The sequence below is a fragment of the Ciconia boyciana genome, chromosome 20, assembly GCF_034638445.1.
Source record: "Ciconia boyciana chromosome 20, ASM3463844v1, whole genome shotgun sequence".
Lineage (NCBI taxonomy): Eukaryota > Metazoa > Chordata > Aves > Ciconiiformes > Ciconiidae > Ciconia > Ciconia boyciana.
The window spans coordinates 4779086-4792147 of record NC_132953.1 but is presented as its reverse complement, the minus strand read 5'-3'; the positions used below and the strand labels follow the sequence as shown (position 1 = coordinate 4792147).

At 51.8% G+C, this 13062-nt stretch overlaps 1 protein-coding gene across 1 annotated transcript in view; it reads left to right on the top strand.

Annotated features, from left to right (window-relative positions):
* Window positions 1-4624: 4624 nt before the first annotated feature.
* TECTA (tectorin alpha) overlaps window positions 4625-13062 on the top strand; it is a 28955-nt gene continuing 20517 nt past the window's right edge. The window contains exons 1-3 of the mRNA XM_072884386.1: window positions 4625-4824; window positions 7955-8088; window positions 9415-9702. Coding sequence (XP_072740487.1) covers window positions 4761-4824; window positions 7955-8088; window positions 9415-9702 — 486 coding nt within the window. The 5' untranslated portion in view covers window positions 4625-4760. The remainder of the gene's footprint in view (window positions 4825-7954; window positions 8089-9414; window positions 9703-13062) is intronic.

Genomic DNA, 13062 nt, shown 5'->3' with positions numbered 1-13062 from the left:
AATATACTTCCCCGCTCCCACAATTTGCCTTGGGTTTGCTTGCAGACTTAGCGGTGGAATTCAGGCCAAATAGGTAGTTGGTTTGGATCAGTTCAATAAATTTATGTAAGTTTTTACACAAGAAAAGTGTCCTGAGTTTTGCACTTTTGTGTTCCCTGAAGCAAAACGTCTCACCCACACGCTTAACACACAGCTTTGGGAGAGTGAAAGCTGCTGAGATTTTTTGTTCTGCTGACCATTCGTGCCGGCTGTCTGCCCGGTGAGCTCGGGCACAGCCACCTCACTTGTGCGAGATGCTGCTTGTCGAAAGGAGGAGGAGTCGCAGTGCTGGAAGACCTAGTCCTCTTCTGGACTGTATTTCTGCGTGGCAGTGATCTCCACTTCCAGGTGAAGAACAAGGCTCGAGCTCGCTCTCTGTTACCTGCTCCGTGTCCTCGGTGGGACTCACCTTGGGGTTCGAATGAGTTTCACCCTCGAGGAAAGGCTGGTAGTTGCTGATGGGGAGGGCAGTATGGCCCACTAACGCAATAGTCATGGGCTTAGCCCGTGCTGGCCTGCACCGAATGACCCTGGGGAGAGGCAGGAGGAGGGGGATGCCCCTCCGGATGGGACGCAGCTCCTGGGCAAACCCCTCGCTAGGGCGTCTTCCCTGGGCTGGCCAGGTCCCTTGAAATGGGAATAGGACGAGGCGCTGCCTGAGGTTGCTCTGCTGAGGTCAAGCAGCCAGAGACCTCCTTGTCTCATCTTTTAATGCTTGGGTTTTCTTGATGTCAGGCATGGGAAGGAAGTTTTCTGCTAGAAGAAAAAAAAAAAAAAAAGCGGTTGTTTGTTCAGCTCCAGTGTGCTCAGCACTGCACGATGGGAGCATCCCCTGCCAAAAGAAAATAGCCTAGAAGACAAAGTCTTCCCCAAAGAGACAGTGAAACCTAATCAAACTTCATCAGTGTAGACTTGCCCAGGACAAAGAGGACCAGAATATTAAACTGCCGATGGAGCAGAGGGAAAGCTATTTTCACCAGTTTTCTCTGTCTTTCTCTGTCAACGGGATGAGAAGAGTCAATTGATTTTCCGGTGGCTGGTAACATTTAAAATTTGTATGGGAGGGAAAGGAAGAGCCAGGGAATGTGGAGTGGCAGGCTGGAAGTAATCTGCCCCTGGAATATCAGTCAGTGCTTTATAATCCCCCTGCCCTCCTGAAGTAGTTGTTGGTTTAGAAAAGGGGAAAAATAAATTTAAAAAAAAAAAGAAGAAAGCTTGCTGCTAGCAAGACCATGCTTGGAAGACAAAGAGAAAGCAAACTCTGGGATTTGCTGTGGAGGTGGTGTACTGCCTGGTGCCCTGATGTACTAAAAGAAAGTGCTGAGGTAAGATACAGCACTTCAGGAGTGAACTTACTAAACACGCTTCTAGGAGCACCCGGGGTCCTGGAAAAAATAGTCTGGGCTTTTAGGTGCTGCTTGTTTGGCTGCTGGCATTCCTGTCCCTCTCCGTTCCTGACGAAGGGCAGGGAGCAAGTGTATGGGGAGTGCAGGAGGAATACCTACCTCCTAGCAGGGAAAATAGGTAGTAAAAGGCCCCCACCCAAAAAGGTAGAAGGTAAAATCCTTCTTCTGCCAAGGCTGGGCCGTGCGGTTATGTCTGTGAGAACACGGTCGTTTTCCCACGAGGGACTGCTGGGCTTGGAGCACCGCCTGTCTTAACTGAGCCTCAATGCAGGCTGTAAAAGTCAGCTCGCTAATGGGGTTCTGCCGACTGCATCCTTCACCCCTCAGCTGCTATTCTGCCTCTCTCTTCCTCTCTCATCTGGCATTGACGTGAACGAAATTAAAGTGGAGATCTTCTCTCGGGCTACAGATGGGGCTCAGATGAAGAGTATTGCAGTTTGAGGCTTACAGCTTGCAAACCTTTGGCAGGTACCGCTCTCCGGGGCTAGCAGTGGTCCCGTGCACCATCAGCGAGGGTGTGCGGGAGCCGGCCCATCGGCACGAGTGGAAATGCTCGCCAAGCGGCAGCTGCCACCGAGCACCGAGGAACAATGAACGTCCTCGGTAGTTGCTCAGCTCGGGTGGCCATGGGGCACGGGCACAGCGGGCCAGGGCGTCCTCGCTCAGCCCCTTATGTCCCCATCCCGCAAGCATGTAATTGCACACTTGTGGACAACACGTCCTCGCCTCAGCTACATCCCCAGCCCACGGCTTTGGCCCTCAAGGTAGTTGTGTATCTAGCAAAGCCCCTGGACCTGCAGAGACGTGCTGTCATTAGAGGTGGAGGGCAGGGGAGATGGCGATTGAGAAAAGGCTGGGCTGCGGGCGCCTGCAAGAGAAGGGAGATAGTGCCGAGAGAGGGCTTCAGCAGTGAACTTCCCCGGCTGCTGCGGGTGCTTGTGGGCGTGCCGTGCAGCCCAGGCAGCAGAGGCAGGGAAAATCCCTGTGGAAATTGCAGGTCGTATGAGTGAAAACAGTAATAACACTCACAGCAGACCCCAGTGAAACTCCCCACCGGCTTGAGTCAAAATGCCGACCAGTCCTTCCAGCGAGGGTGGAAACAGGAACAGCAGTGAAACTCTCCTCAGCGGATTTGGAGAGAGCGTGCCGCACTCGGTAAGTTTTTCCTCTTCCACCTGTAAAAGCAGAAGTAAGTTGCATTACAGAAACTAAAGCAAGACTTGGATGGAAAAGTAACTCCATTGAAACTTTGGGGCACTGCCTTTGAACAGTGCTTTAAGCCTAGCACTGTTTAATGCTAATCCTGTAACATTATATAGATGGGGCTTTTTTTTCAGTTACACAAAGGAGGAAGGGGCTCAATTCTTCTGAGCCGTTTTTTTTTTTTCCTTCAGCGAAAAACGATGCTGAACAGCCCAGCCGTGAGCCCAGCTCCGGCTCACTGACATTTTCTTCTGAATCCACCTGAAGGGGGTGAGCTTTTGGGGAAGAAAGAGGCTTCTCTCCCTTTCCAGGCCAGAATCTGATCTCCAGATTAGCTTGCTGGTTATCAATAGAGGCAACAGTTGCAATTGCAACTCAACACTCCTCCAGCCCCGGAACAGCATTGAAGACTTTTCAATTGTGAGAGCAAGGGGACTGAGACATCGTTTCAGTCATCAGCAATAATTGGCAAAGGAGGACCGGCATGCATTCTCCATTGACATAGGATTTCTCCCTGGTCTACCAAGATCGGTCTAAAATTTCAGACCTGATTGCTCCTCTAGTCTACGAAACAGGTTGGTAATTTTTTTTCCATACGTAAAAAATTGTACTTTTGAATGTGATATGTTAAGTAACATATTCTTTATTGTCTGTCATGTTTCCCAAGCGGTACTGGTCTCACTCTTGTTCTTGGACTGCCATAGTCTCCACTAGGCATTGCCTGCCTGGTCTCTAACAAATCCGCAGTGATTCAGATTTACGATCTGTATAAAATTCTGTCATCCTCTTTTCATCTTTCCAAGATAGGGAATGTGGTAAAACTTTTCCTTGGTGGAATGAATTTTTCTCAACGCAGAACGCGGTTGCTGGAAGCAGACTGTGGCCAGCGCTGATGCGAGTGGCACGCTGAGGAGCAGTGAAGCAGGGGGGAACTTTCCTTCCACCGCATTTCATGCTTTCCGAGCTCCTGGTAACGGGACTCAAGTGTACGCGAGGTGGGACAGATGATGGCATGTTCCCTTCTGTAGTCCTGCACTGTACGCCTTATGTATGTATGTCAGTATACTTAGGAGTTGGATCTGTTGGTCCCCAGACACTATAGAAACCAATCTATAGGGAGAGCATAAAGAGATGCTGGGGTTTGCAGCCAGTGTGTCCACGCAACTGAAATGCATGGGACATATAAAGCTGAGAAGGTGGAGAGGCTGGTATTGAAACTAAGGCTGTACGTAATGCATAGATATAGTTTGTGTCTGAAGCTGATTGCGTACTTTTCTGGTGGGCGCACGCACGCTGGGAGCACACGATACCTTCCTGGGAGCTCTGCGTGAGCCGTGCCTGTGTGTAATGAACGGAAGCGACGGGCGAAGAAATCAGAGCAGGTGTTTTAGCAATATTTTCTATTGGATTAATAACGAGTAACAAATTGCATTAGGCACAGAAGGAATTAAAGCTGGCGCAGGATTTTGATTTCATTTTCCCAGCCCCGTATCTGCGTCTCTCTCTATCATTGATTCCTGTACAGCAAGGAGTTGCCCAGCTGTGTAAACGTTTGTGCTTCTTCCACACTCGTCAAAAACGGTAAGTGATCGTTGTGTTAGCAGCCAGCGCAAAGGATTAGTCGAAGCGGTGTCTGAAGCCCCTTAACTATGAGAGCGTGCCGCAGCTCTGCACCGGCTCTTGCGTTTGAAGCAGTGCGAAGCTGTTCCCCTTGAAGTCAGGGAGAAGTGTCCTCGCGCTGAGCGGATCAGGGAGGAATTGCTTTTGAACTATCAAGAGAATAGATGGCCCACGGAGAGCCGGGGCTATTTACAACTTCCAAACGCCGCGTGAAATTAGCAGCAGCTCTTCTGTGTGCTTATGAGCTTACTTTGACAATACCTGCAGGGCGATTTGCTGTTATCACCCGGGAGGTCTCATTACACCGCTTAACGGAGTAGGCATTTCGGGTCTGCCTGGCGGGTGAGGGACCTCCAGCTCTGAAACGTCCACGTGTCGGCAGCTGTTGGGCGGCTTCGGGAAGCGACGGCGCTCAGCGTCACCCGGGGTTTGCTCGAGGATGCACTTTCCTACCAATGTGACGCATATCTGGGTTTCTTTCCTTCCTGTAGGATGAACAAGCGATCATTTCTCGGGACCTGGGTGGCCCTTTTGGTGATGACCGCGCGGCAGCGAGGTGAGTACGTCCCGCTCGGGCGCTGGGAGGCTGACGCTCGTCAGCTGTGCTGGGAAAGCCGTCGCTTCAGAGCAGTGCTGTGCCCAGAGACCCCAGAGTACAGAGGGCTTGGAAAGCACACCCAGCCCCTTGGCTGGAGCAAGGACAAGAGCCAGGGTGAGCTTACTGTTTCTCATGGGGAGGGAGGCACCACCAATTTTAAGGGTGAGTGCTAAGTGGGGAGATTGGTGTGCCTTCGTGGGTAAGCACAGGTGCCAATTTTGCACGAGTGGCAGCTTGCGTCATGGGAGATGGACTGGCAGCCTGTGCAAAGGGCCCTCGCTTCATTAAGAGCAATGAAGCAATGATCGCTTACATTGAAGAAGGAGCTGGCATGCCACGCTGAATACAAAGCTGGCAAAGCCGGCAGGATATACGGGCCACAGAAGTGGTTGAGTTTGGCGAGCGTTTTACATATGCGGGCATATATCATCTATATGGCTGTGGGTGCAAACACGGTGCATTCCAGAGGCTGCAATGGTCTTGCCAGTCGCTACAAAATGGGAGTTTGAAACATTTCTGGTGTTAGGAGTGCTGAGCAGGCTGACCAAGCTATGTCCAGTAAAGGGAAAATTGGTTGAGCGATAGCAAAATGTCACGGTTTGCGGGTAGCGAGGTTCCCCCGGGCACTCGTGGAGCACATCTGACAGCAGACGTGGAGGTGCCTCTCGCGGGGTTGCAGGGCCGCAGCCTGCAGCAGGAAGCCTCTCCCTGCGCTCGCACTTCATTTCTCGTGGTGCATTTTGTTTTGTGAAGAGGTGGTGTTCACATCTGGGCTGGATGAGGCCCCGAGCAGGCTCTGACCTGCGCAGGGGTCAGCCCTGCTCTGGGCAGGAGGTAAGATGGGCCGGCAGCCGGGGACCCCTTCCAAGCCATGGTTTTCTATGATGTTGAAAAGCACAGGAGCAGCTCCCTAGTCTCATGGGGTAATTAGTCTTTGTCATGTTTCAATCTGAAGAAGGGCAAGCAGAGCTGGTATGGGCAGGAAAAGCCTCTGTAGTTTGATAATGTGGCAGATGTGCGCTGCATGGCTGGTACTAGATGTGTGGCCAGCTCAAGGACCTCTGGCAAGGGAGCCTAGAGCTGGGGAGTCGGGAAATCTGGAAGCCATTTCCCTGGTCAGCTGCTGAGCTGCCGTCAGGCTGAGGACAGCTCAGGCAAAAGTTGTGACTCTCTTTCCTCATGCGGGAAATGAGGCCACCAGTTCACCCATGGGAAATGCCACCAGGGCAAGAATCACGATCAGCGGGGCCTGCTGGGCTGCTTGGCTAGTTGGCACGATGCATGCAAAGGTATGGTAGCATCACACTAGTACTGCTAAAGAAGCTGGCATCGAGAAGTTTTTGCTGAGTTTCCTGTTTAAAAAAGAAGTAAAGTCCGTGTCTCGTAGCTATGCCTCGGCTGTAATAACTCGCCAGGTGTGTAACAGCTGTGAAACAACTTGTTTTACTACCTGGCAGCCAGGAGTTTTGTTGCGACCCTTTGGATGCATCTGTGAAACCAGGCTTGTGGCTTGGGCACGGTCACACGCCACCTCCCTTTATGTCAGCGGGGCACTCGGGCCACGCGTGTGTGTCTTAGGAAGTCAGGAGGCCAGCAGGGTTAGGCCAGGCTTCCCCTTATCTCCTTTCTCCCCAAGGAAAGGTGGACCGGTTGAGCCTGTGAAGAAGGGTCAGCCGGCCACTCTCTCTGCTCCCAGGCAGTTTCAAGCAGGGAACGTCCTCAGGGTGGCTAGGAGAGAGCATCCCCCAGCTTGGGCAACACCGAGAGCCCCTCCTGCATCCGTAACGGCGGGGCGCAGAGCAAGCTGTCCTTGGCTGGAGGCCCCTGAACAGCGCAGGGTGGGGCCTAGGAAATAAAAGCATGTTCTGAATCCAGGCGAACAGAGACAGGATTGTTCAGAGCCCAGTGGCTCATGTCAGCCAAGACTGAGTGTCATGAGGACAGGGCGCTGCTTTTCTACATCAAAGAGGGGAGGAAGGGGAAGAAAACCCCGAAAAATCCCCATTTGCTCTGTGAGGAGCCAAGTTTTCTTGCAGCCAACTGCAAGAAACGGAGGATGAGATGACAGCAGAGATCTGGCAGGGATTGGAATGGGAAAGGACATGTGCCCTAGGGCCAGAAGTGCCTGCTTGCAACTCAAGCTGATGGAAAATGGATTTTAGTCTGGTAGAAAGTGGCAGGCTTGTGTTAAAACATGTCAAAACTGTCTTCTGAAATATTTTTAGGAGAGGCAATTATGTTCACCAGCAGTGCCTTTTAGCAGGAAACTTAATTTTGCCAGGAAACGTCGGAGCAGTCGTGACACCTCGGGCTGTAACCCAGTGCCAGGAGCGCTCGGGGGGCTGGCGGGCTGGGCTGGCCCTGGTGCCTGGGAGGGCTCTGCCATGCAGGCAGGAGGAAGGTGGCCGCTGCCAGGAGCGTGGCTCTGGGGGTCGGTCTTGGTGCTGTTTGGTCCCCAGGCACCTGAGCACCTCACCATCTGAAACAGCGAGTCCTGCCCATCCTGGAGCGGGGGGACGGACCTGTTGTCCTTGTTGTCCCAATGTGAAGCTGAGACATAGGCATTACGACTTGATCACAGTCACACGGAAAGCAAAATGTACAGCTGCGAGCTGTACGCACATCTTGTTGTCACTTTGCTGTTGCCCTAAATAACCTTTGGACGATGCTCTCTCTGATGACCCTGTCCCAGAGCCAGTCCCAGAGCTAGCATCTCTGCCCTGGCTTGAAACAACATTTGGCTGCTGGTGCTGCTGGGTTTTGGTGCCGTTTTCCTCGGCAGCAGCGATGCAGAATATGGCATCGTGGCCAAGTACCAGTTTGGCTAGTCACTGTTAGTCTGCAGCCTCAAGTGCGCAGCATAGAGTTTCACCGTGGCCCGAAGCCTCACATGGCTTAGGCCAGCAGACCTTCTGCATTCCCAGCACATCCGCACCAGGGAAGGAGGTGAGGGCAAGGCAGCGATTTCAGTCTTCACAGGAGGTCAACTTTTGGTGATAGGCAACCCCGGGGCCCCCGCTGTGGCCTCTCTGAAGTCAGGACCGGTCCTGACATTGCTGTAAGGTCTGTCTCCTCCCTCTCCTTGCAGCTCACACCATGGCAAGTCTGTATCCGTTCTGGCAGAATGACACCAAAACGCCCAAAGTTGATGATGGAAGCTCTCCTGAAATCAAGATCTCCGTCCCATTCATCTTTTTTGGAGCCCCGTACAGAAGCGTTTATGTAAGTGGAGAAGCAGACCTTCCCTTTATTCTTCTCCCTGCCATTAGCAGCTGCGTTTTTAAACACGCTCTCCCCGTCATCAGGAATTGGAAGATTTATTAGCACCTACCTGACAAGTTCTTAGATTTCATGAACTGATAGGTTTTATGATTAAGAAAGTCAAAGGTATATTTAATGGGCTAATGTTCATGGGGAAGGAATATAAAAGGCAATAAATTTTCTTTGTAGGTGATTAAATGGTACAGCAAAGCTAAGGCCTTGACACAAGGAACATTATTCCTGTTACATGACAAGAAACAAGAACATGCAGAGACCCGCAGGGAGAAAAAAGGGCAACGGTTTGGACCCGTATGTAGGTGCCTGAGACAAGGACAGGCTGCTGCTGCTCTCAGATGACGGCACAGCAGAAGCCTGGCAAAGGGGACACCGGCTTCTCCGGGCTGGGCTGAGAGAGGGTTCACCTGAGCACATCAAAACAGTGCCTCAGCCAGGGGCCTGAGTCAGCGTGACCATATGCCAGATCCCAGGCACGTCCATGTTTTGTGGGGAGCCGGTCTCTGTGGGTATGCCCGGTCCAAAGCGGGATACAAACCTGCCAGCCCCACAGGTTCAGAAGAGTGGCAGAGACTCATTTGTTCCCCTGCCTGACCGACTCATATTTGTACATGGCAATACTGGGAAAGCAGTAATCCCGAGGGGGTTTCGAATCCTTGTGCGGTGGGAGATTTCAGCATCTGGGACAGCAGGACCACTTGTTCTCCACGCTTTGCAAAAATAATGGTTCTTTTGGGGAGCATCTTCAGCAGACTCTGGGGAGGCTGCCCTTGGCATCGCGTGTCACGTTGCTCTTGGGGAGCCCCAGGATCTGTTGCAGATGACAAAGCCAAAGGCAGCGGGCCCAATGCTATAGCTCTTTTTCCCGGGAGCTCTCGTGCTGTGCAGCCACCCCTGTCATACGACTGGGTCTCTCAGTGCTGCAGAGCTGCTCTCCAAAGGGTGGGTAAACCCAGGGCCCCAAGGCAGGGTCCCTGCCAAGCCGGGTGCCATACCGCTCTGATGGGCACCTCTCCTGTGTTGTCCCATACGAGCCCTGTTTTGCAGACTTTTCAGGGTTTTGTCCCGCTTGGGGCTTCCTGCACGCAGCCTTTGGCCACCACTGGTAGGATGAAGTTGTATCTCTGCCTAGATGGTCACGCTGTCTCACTGGGTGTCATTATTATAAGCCACCTTCTGCCAAAAGGCGCTCACCCCACATTTTCTGATAAACCAGCAGCTTTCTGCTACCTGCAAAGGCTTGCTCAAACCAAAGCGGGTCTCTTTGTGCAGGTTAACAACAATGGCGTGATTTCCTTCAATGCGCTCGTCAGCCAGTTCACGCCGGAAGCCTTCCCCCTGACAGATGGCCGGGCCTTCATCGCACCCTTCTGGGCGGACGTGCACAATGGCATCCGGGGTGAAATCTACTACAGGGAGAGCACGGACCCCAGGCTGCTGAGGAGAGCCTCCAAAGACATCCACAAGCACTTCAAAGACATGTCCTCTTTCTCCGCCATCTGGATCTTCATTGTCACCTGGGAGGAAGTCACTTTCTACGGAGGAAGCAGCACGACTCCGGTAAGAGCAGTCAGCTGTGCTTCTTGACGGGAGGTGTTTGATGGTTGAGTATATGTCTGTATATATATAGCTGTCCTGGCCTTTGTGCATAAAATTGAGTGAGTTGTTTTGTCTTCCCACTCCTCAGTTCCCTTTTGGGCAGAGGAGCACCACGGTCCTTTCGTTCTCTCCCGTGGGAGCCACATGAGCCTCACTCCCTGCTCTCAGATCTCCAGGGAAAGCATCACCTCTTCGGTGTTTGTAGGCAACGTGCCTAAACAAGGCTCTGACACCAGTTAGGAATTTTTGGCTTGATCATAGTGTGGTTATTTTTTGTTAGATACAAATGCAGATTTCATTTTTCCTTCGTGCCATGATTCGTGACCTTCACTTCACCTGCACTTCCGCAGTGATAAAACATCTATTTGTGCAGGGGCTACAGGCACCTCGGAAGAAAGGCCTTTATAAAGGAGCCAAAGTTTTGGCATTGAACAGTAGCTCTGTCATGATATAAACCACTTGAGGCTCCCACCCGCTCCTGCGCAGTCAGTTTATAAGGAGTGATTCAGTCTGAAGGCACGTTATTTTGGCAGTAATGGGGCCAGGGTGTTGGGCAAGACCCAGATGCACCCTGTAGCAGCTGGCCAGGTACCGAAGCAGCCTGACTGTGTGCGGCATCTGAGCGTGCCGAGGTGTGTGTGCTCGGGGCGTGCGCATAGAGCAGGCTCCTCCCGACGTGGCGAACGGTGCCCAGGGATGGAGCAGAGAATAAGGGGCATGCCAAAGCATGCATCTTGTCTTGAAGTGGGACTGGAGGGCAGCCCCCTGCTGACCCCCCATGCTGGATCAGGTCTGTCCACTAAAGGGGTCCAGGATAAATTGGTCCCGCACTCAGCCCTGGGGAGAGGAAGCGGGGCCTCCTAACACAAGGGAAAGAGAACACGAGGTAGCGGGGTGATGGAAAGAACGGGCTGTGGAGGTGGATGGGAAGCCTTTTGTTGTCTGGCTGGCCAGCCATAATCTTCTGCTCCGAGCTCCCTTCTCCTCGTCACCCTCTTGAGGCTGGAGTTGTTAAGGTTGTTATTTGCTAAGGTTGTTATTTGCCTCTGTGAGAAGGGAGGGCTGCTCCAGCAGAAAAGGCCCTAGTTCAGGAATCTGTGGTAAATTAAGTTTTGGAAGTAATCCACTCTCCAAGGAGCTGGAGACAGGAAAGAGAGAATGGGAGCTTTAATTTGTATTTATTTGGCAAAAACCCCTTTTCCTTTCAAATCGTGATGGCTTTTTCTGTGGCAGAGGCTGAAACACTCTCTCCACAGCACTAATCCAAGAGGGTGGTGAGGGCATCTTGTAGCAAAGGGTTGAACGGCTGCTCTGAAATCCTGTGCAGACATTGAGATAGGAAGGGGAAAACCAAAGGGAATACTGACAGCATTTTTGCGATGACAACCACCCTGTCTGCATGGGGAGACCGATCCAGACTGACCAGAGAGTCATGCTAGCGACTCGGCCGTGGTAGCTCTGTTATATTTCCATAAATGTGCGAGTTGTATCTCAGAGGATGGGGATGCAATGTTTTTCAGGGCACGTTGCTGGTAGAGCCTGGGCAGAAGCTTGGGGCGCAGATAGCGAGTAAGGGATCCCTGCCTTTGTTTTGGGGAAAGAGTTGTTTAGGATTAGCCTGCGTACTGTGAGTGCCAAAAGCTGGCCTATTCTGTCTCGAGGAGTTGGCTCTGATAAACAGTTCATCTCTTTTCCATTTGTTAGAGAGGCTCGAGATTTAATGCATATTTTTTGCCAGTCCTGGCAGTGCTTGCAGAAAAAACCCCCCACATATATATATTTGCAGACAGCAAGCAATATAGAGATTCGTGTATTGCCTGAAGAATTACATTTGCAACACAATGCAATTTATTTTGTTATAGAGCCTTCCCATTCAATAGCGGCCAGGGCTCCGGGTTGGCACACAGAATAGCACGATTCAACTTAAGCAGGAAATTCATCGCAATGCAGAAAAGCTGCAGAAAACAATTTTGTGAATGTGGCCTCGGGGATACTGCAGTTACTGTCTTTCGATGACACCCAAGCAAATGGGTTCGGTTTTCGAGACCCTTGTTAGATGGCTAGGGTGCTTGATGCATGTTTGGCCGTGAGCACCGAACAGGGATGGGAAAAGACTTGGAAAGGTGAGCAAGCATACTGAGGAGGTGAAGAGGAAACCAGATGTAGGAGGCAGAATCCCAGGGAAAGGATGCAGGAGTGGAAACGGTGGCTTCCCATTCGCTTGCTCTCCCGCTTGCCCCGGTGTGAACTGTGCCATTTGCAGCTGCTGTGAGGCAGCTCTGCCCACACCTCTCGCTCTCCCTGACAGCTCGTACAGGCTGCTTCGCCTCCATTTCCAAGATTTCCCATGGCAGGAACCTAACGTGTCTTGGAAGTGACTTCCCTTGTGGCATGCTTAGTGAGTGCAGCTGTGGGGTCCCCTCCTCAATCTTCAGGCGTTTGTGCTCACCTCAGTGGCAATAATCACATTAGCGGGTTTGCTGTAAGGGAACATAAAGTGGTGCAAAGTGACCCCCAGCCCCTCGGTGCTCTGGAGTCTTCCCTTTGTCCAGCAGCACGTGAACTCTTGTTAACACGGAGCAGCTCAGCTCTCGTTGGCAGAGTAAGACCTAGCGCTTTCTAGCACGAGATGATTCGATCGATGTGCTTTCCCATATCACCTGATAATTGTTTCTGGGGCTGTCGTTCCTTTCACAGTTTGCAGTGCCCAGGTAGCTGGGCTCCTAGTTTTGGTCTTGAATAATTAAAAGAGGGGCAGCCCAAGCTTTGTTCTCCACTGAAATCTTGCTTGCTGAGAGGCAGGAGGAGCAGTCATTTATCACGGCACAGTCCCGGTGCAGAGCAGTCTAGGACAGGCAAGGATGGGAAGGACAGGACAATGCAGAAAGCTGAGAGAAGTGATTGACTTCTAGTTCCCAGTGGTGACCTCTGCCGCTGGATCTGCACAGATAGAGGGGATATCTCAAGGGGAGAGGCCTTTTCTGTCTTTCTGCACAACCGTAAAAGAGAAGAGCCTCGGGGCTATGCCGCCCTTGCCAGCTGGCAAAGCACGCCCTTCTCGCATGGGGCCCGGGCTGGCAGTCGCATGAATGTATCTGGAGTTTGGGGGGCTGGAAATGCAGAGTCATTTCAAGTGAAAGGAAGAACGCAAGCAGCGGATTGAGCAGGTACCGAGGGATTTGGCAGACAAGCAAAGCGCATAATATACATGGTTGACTTGGATGTAATCCACAGTATTGTAGGATATGAATGCAGAAGGGAAGTGGGTAAGATAATGCAGCAAGGAATAAAGCTAAGATAGGGTAATGGAAGATAACAGGT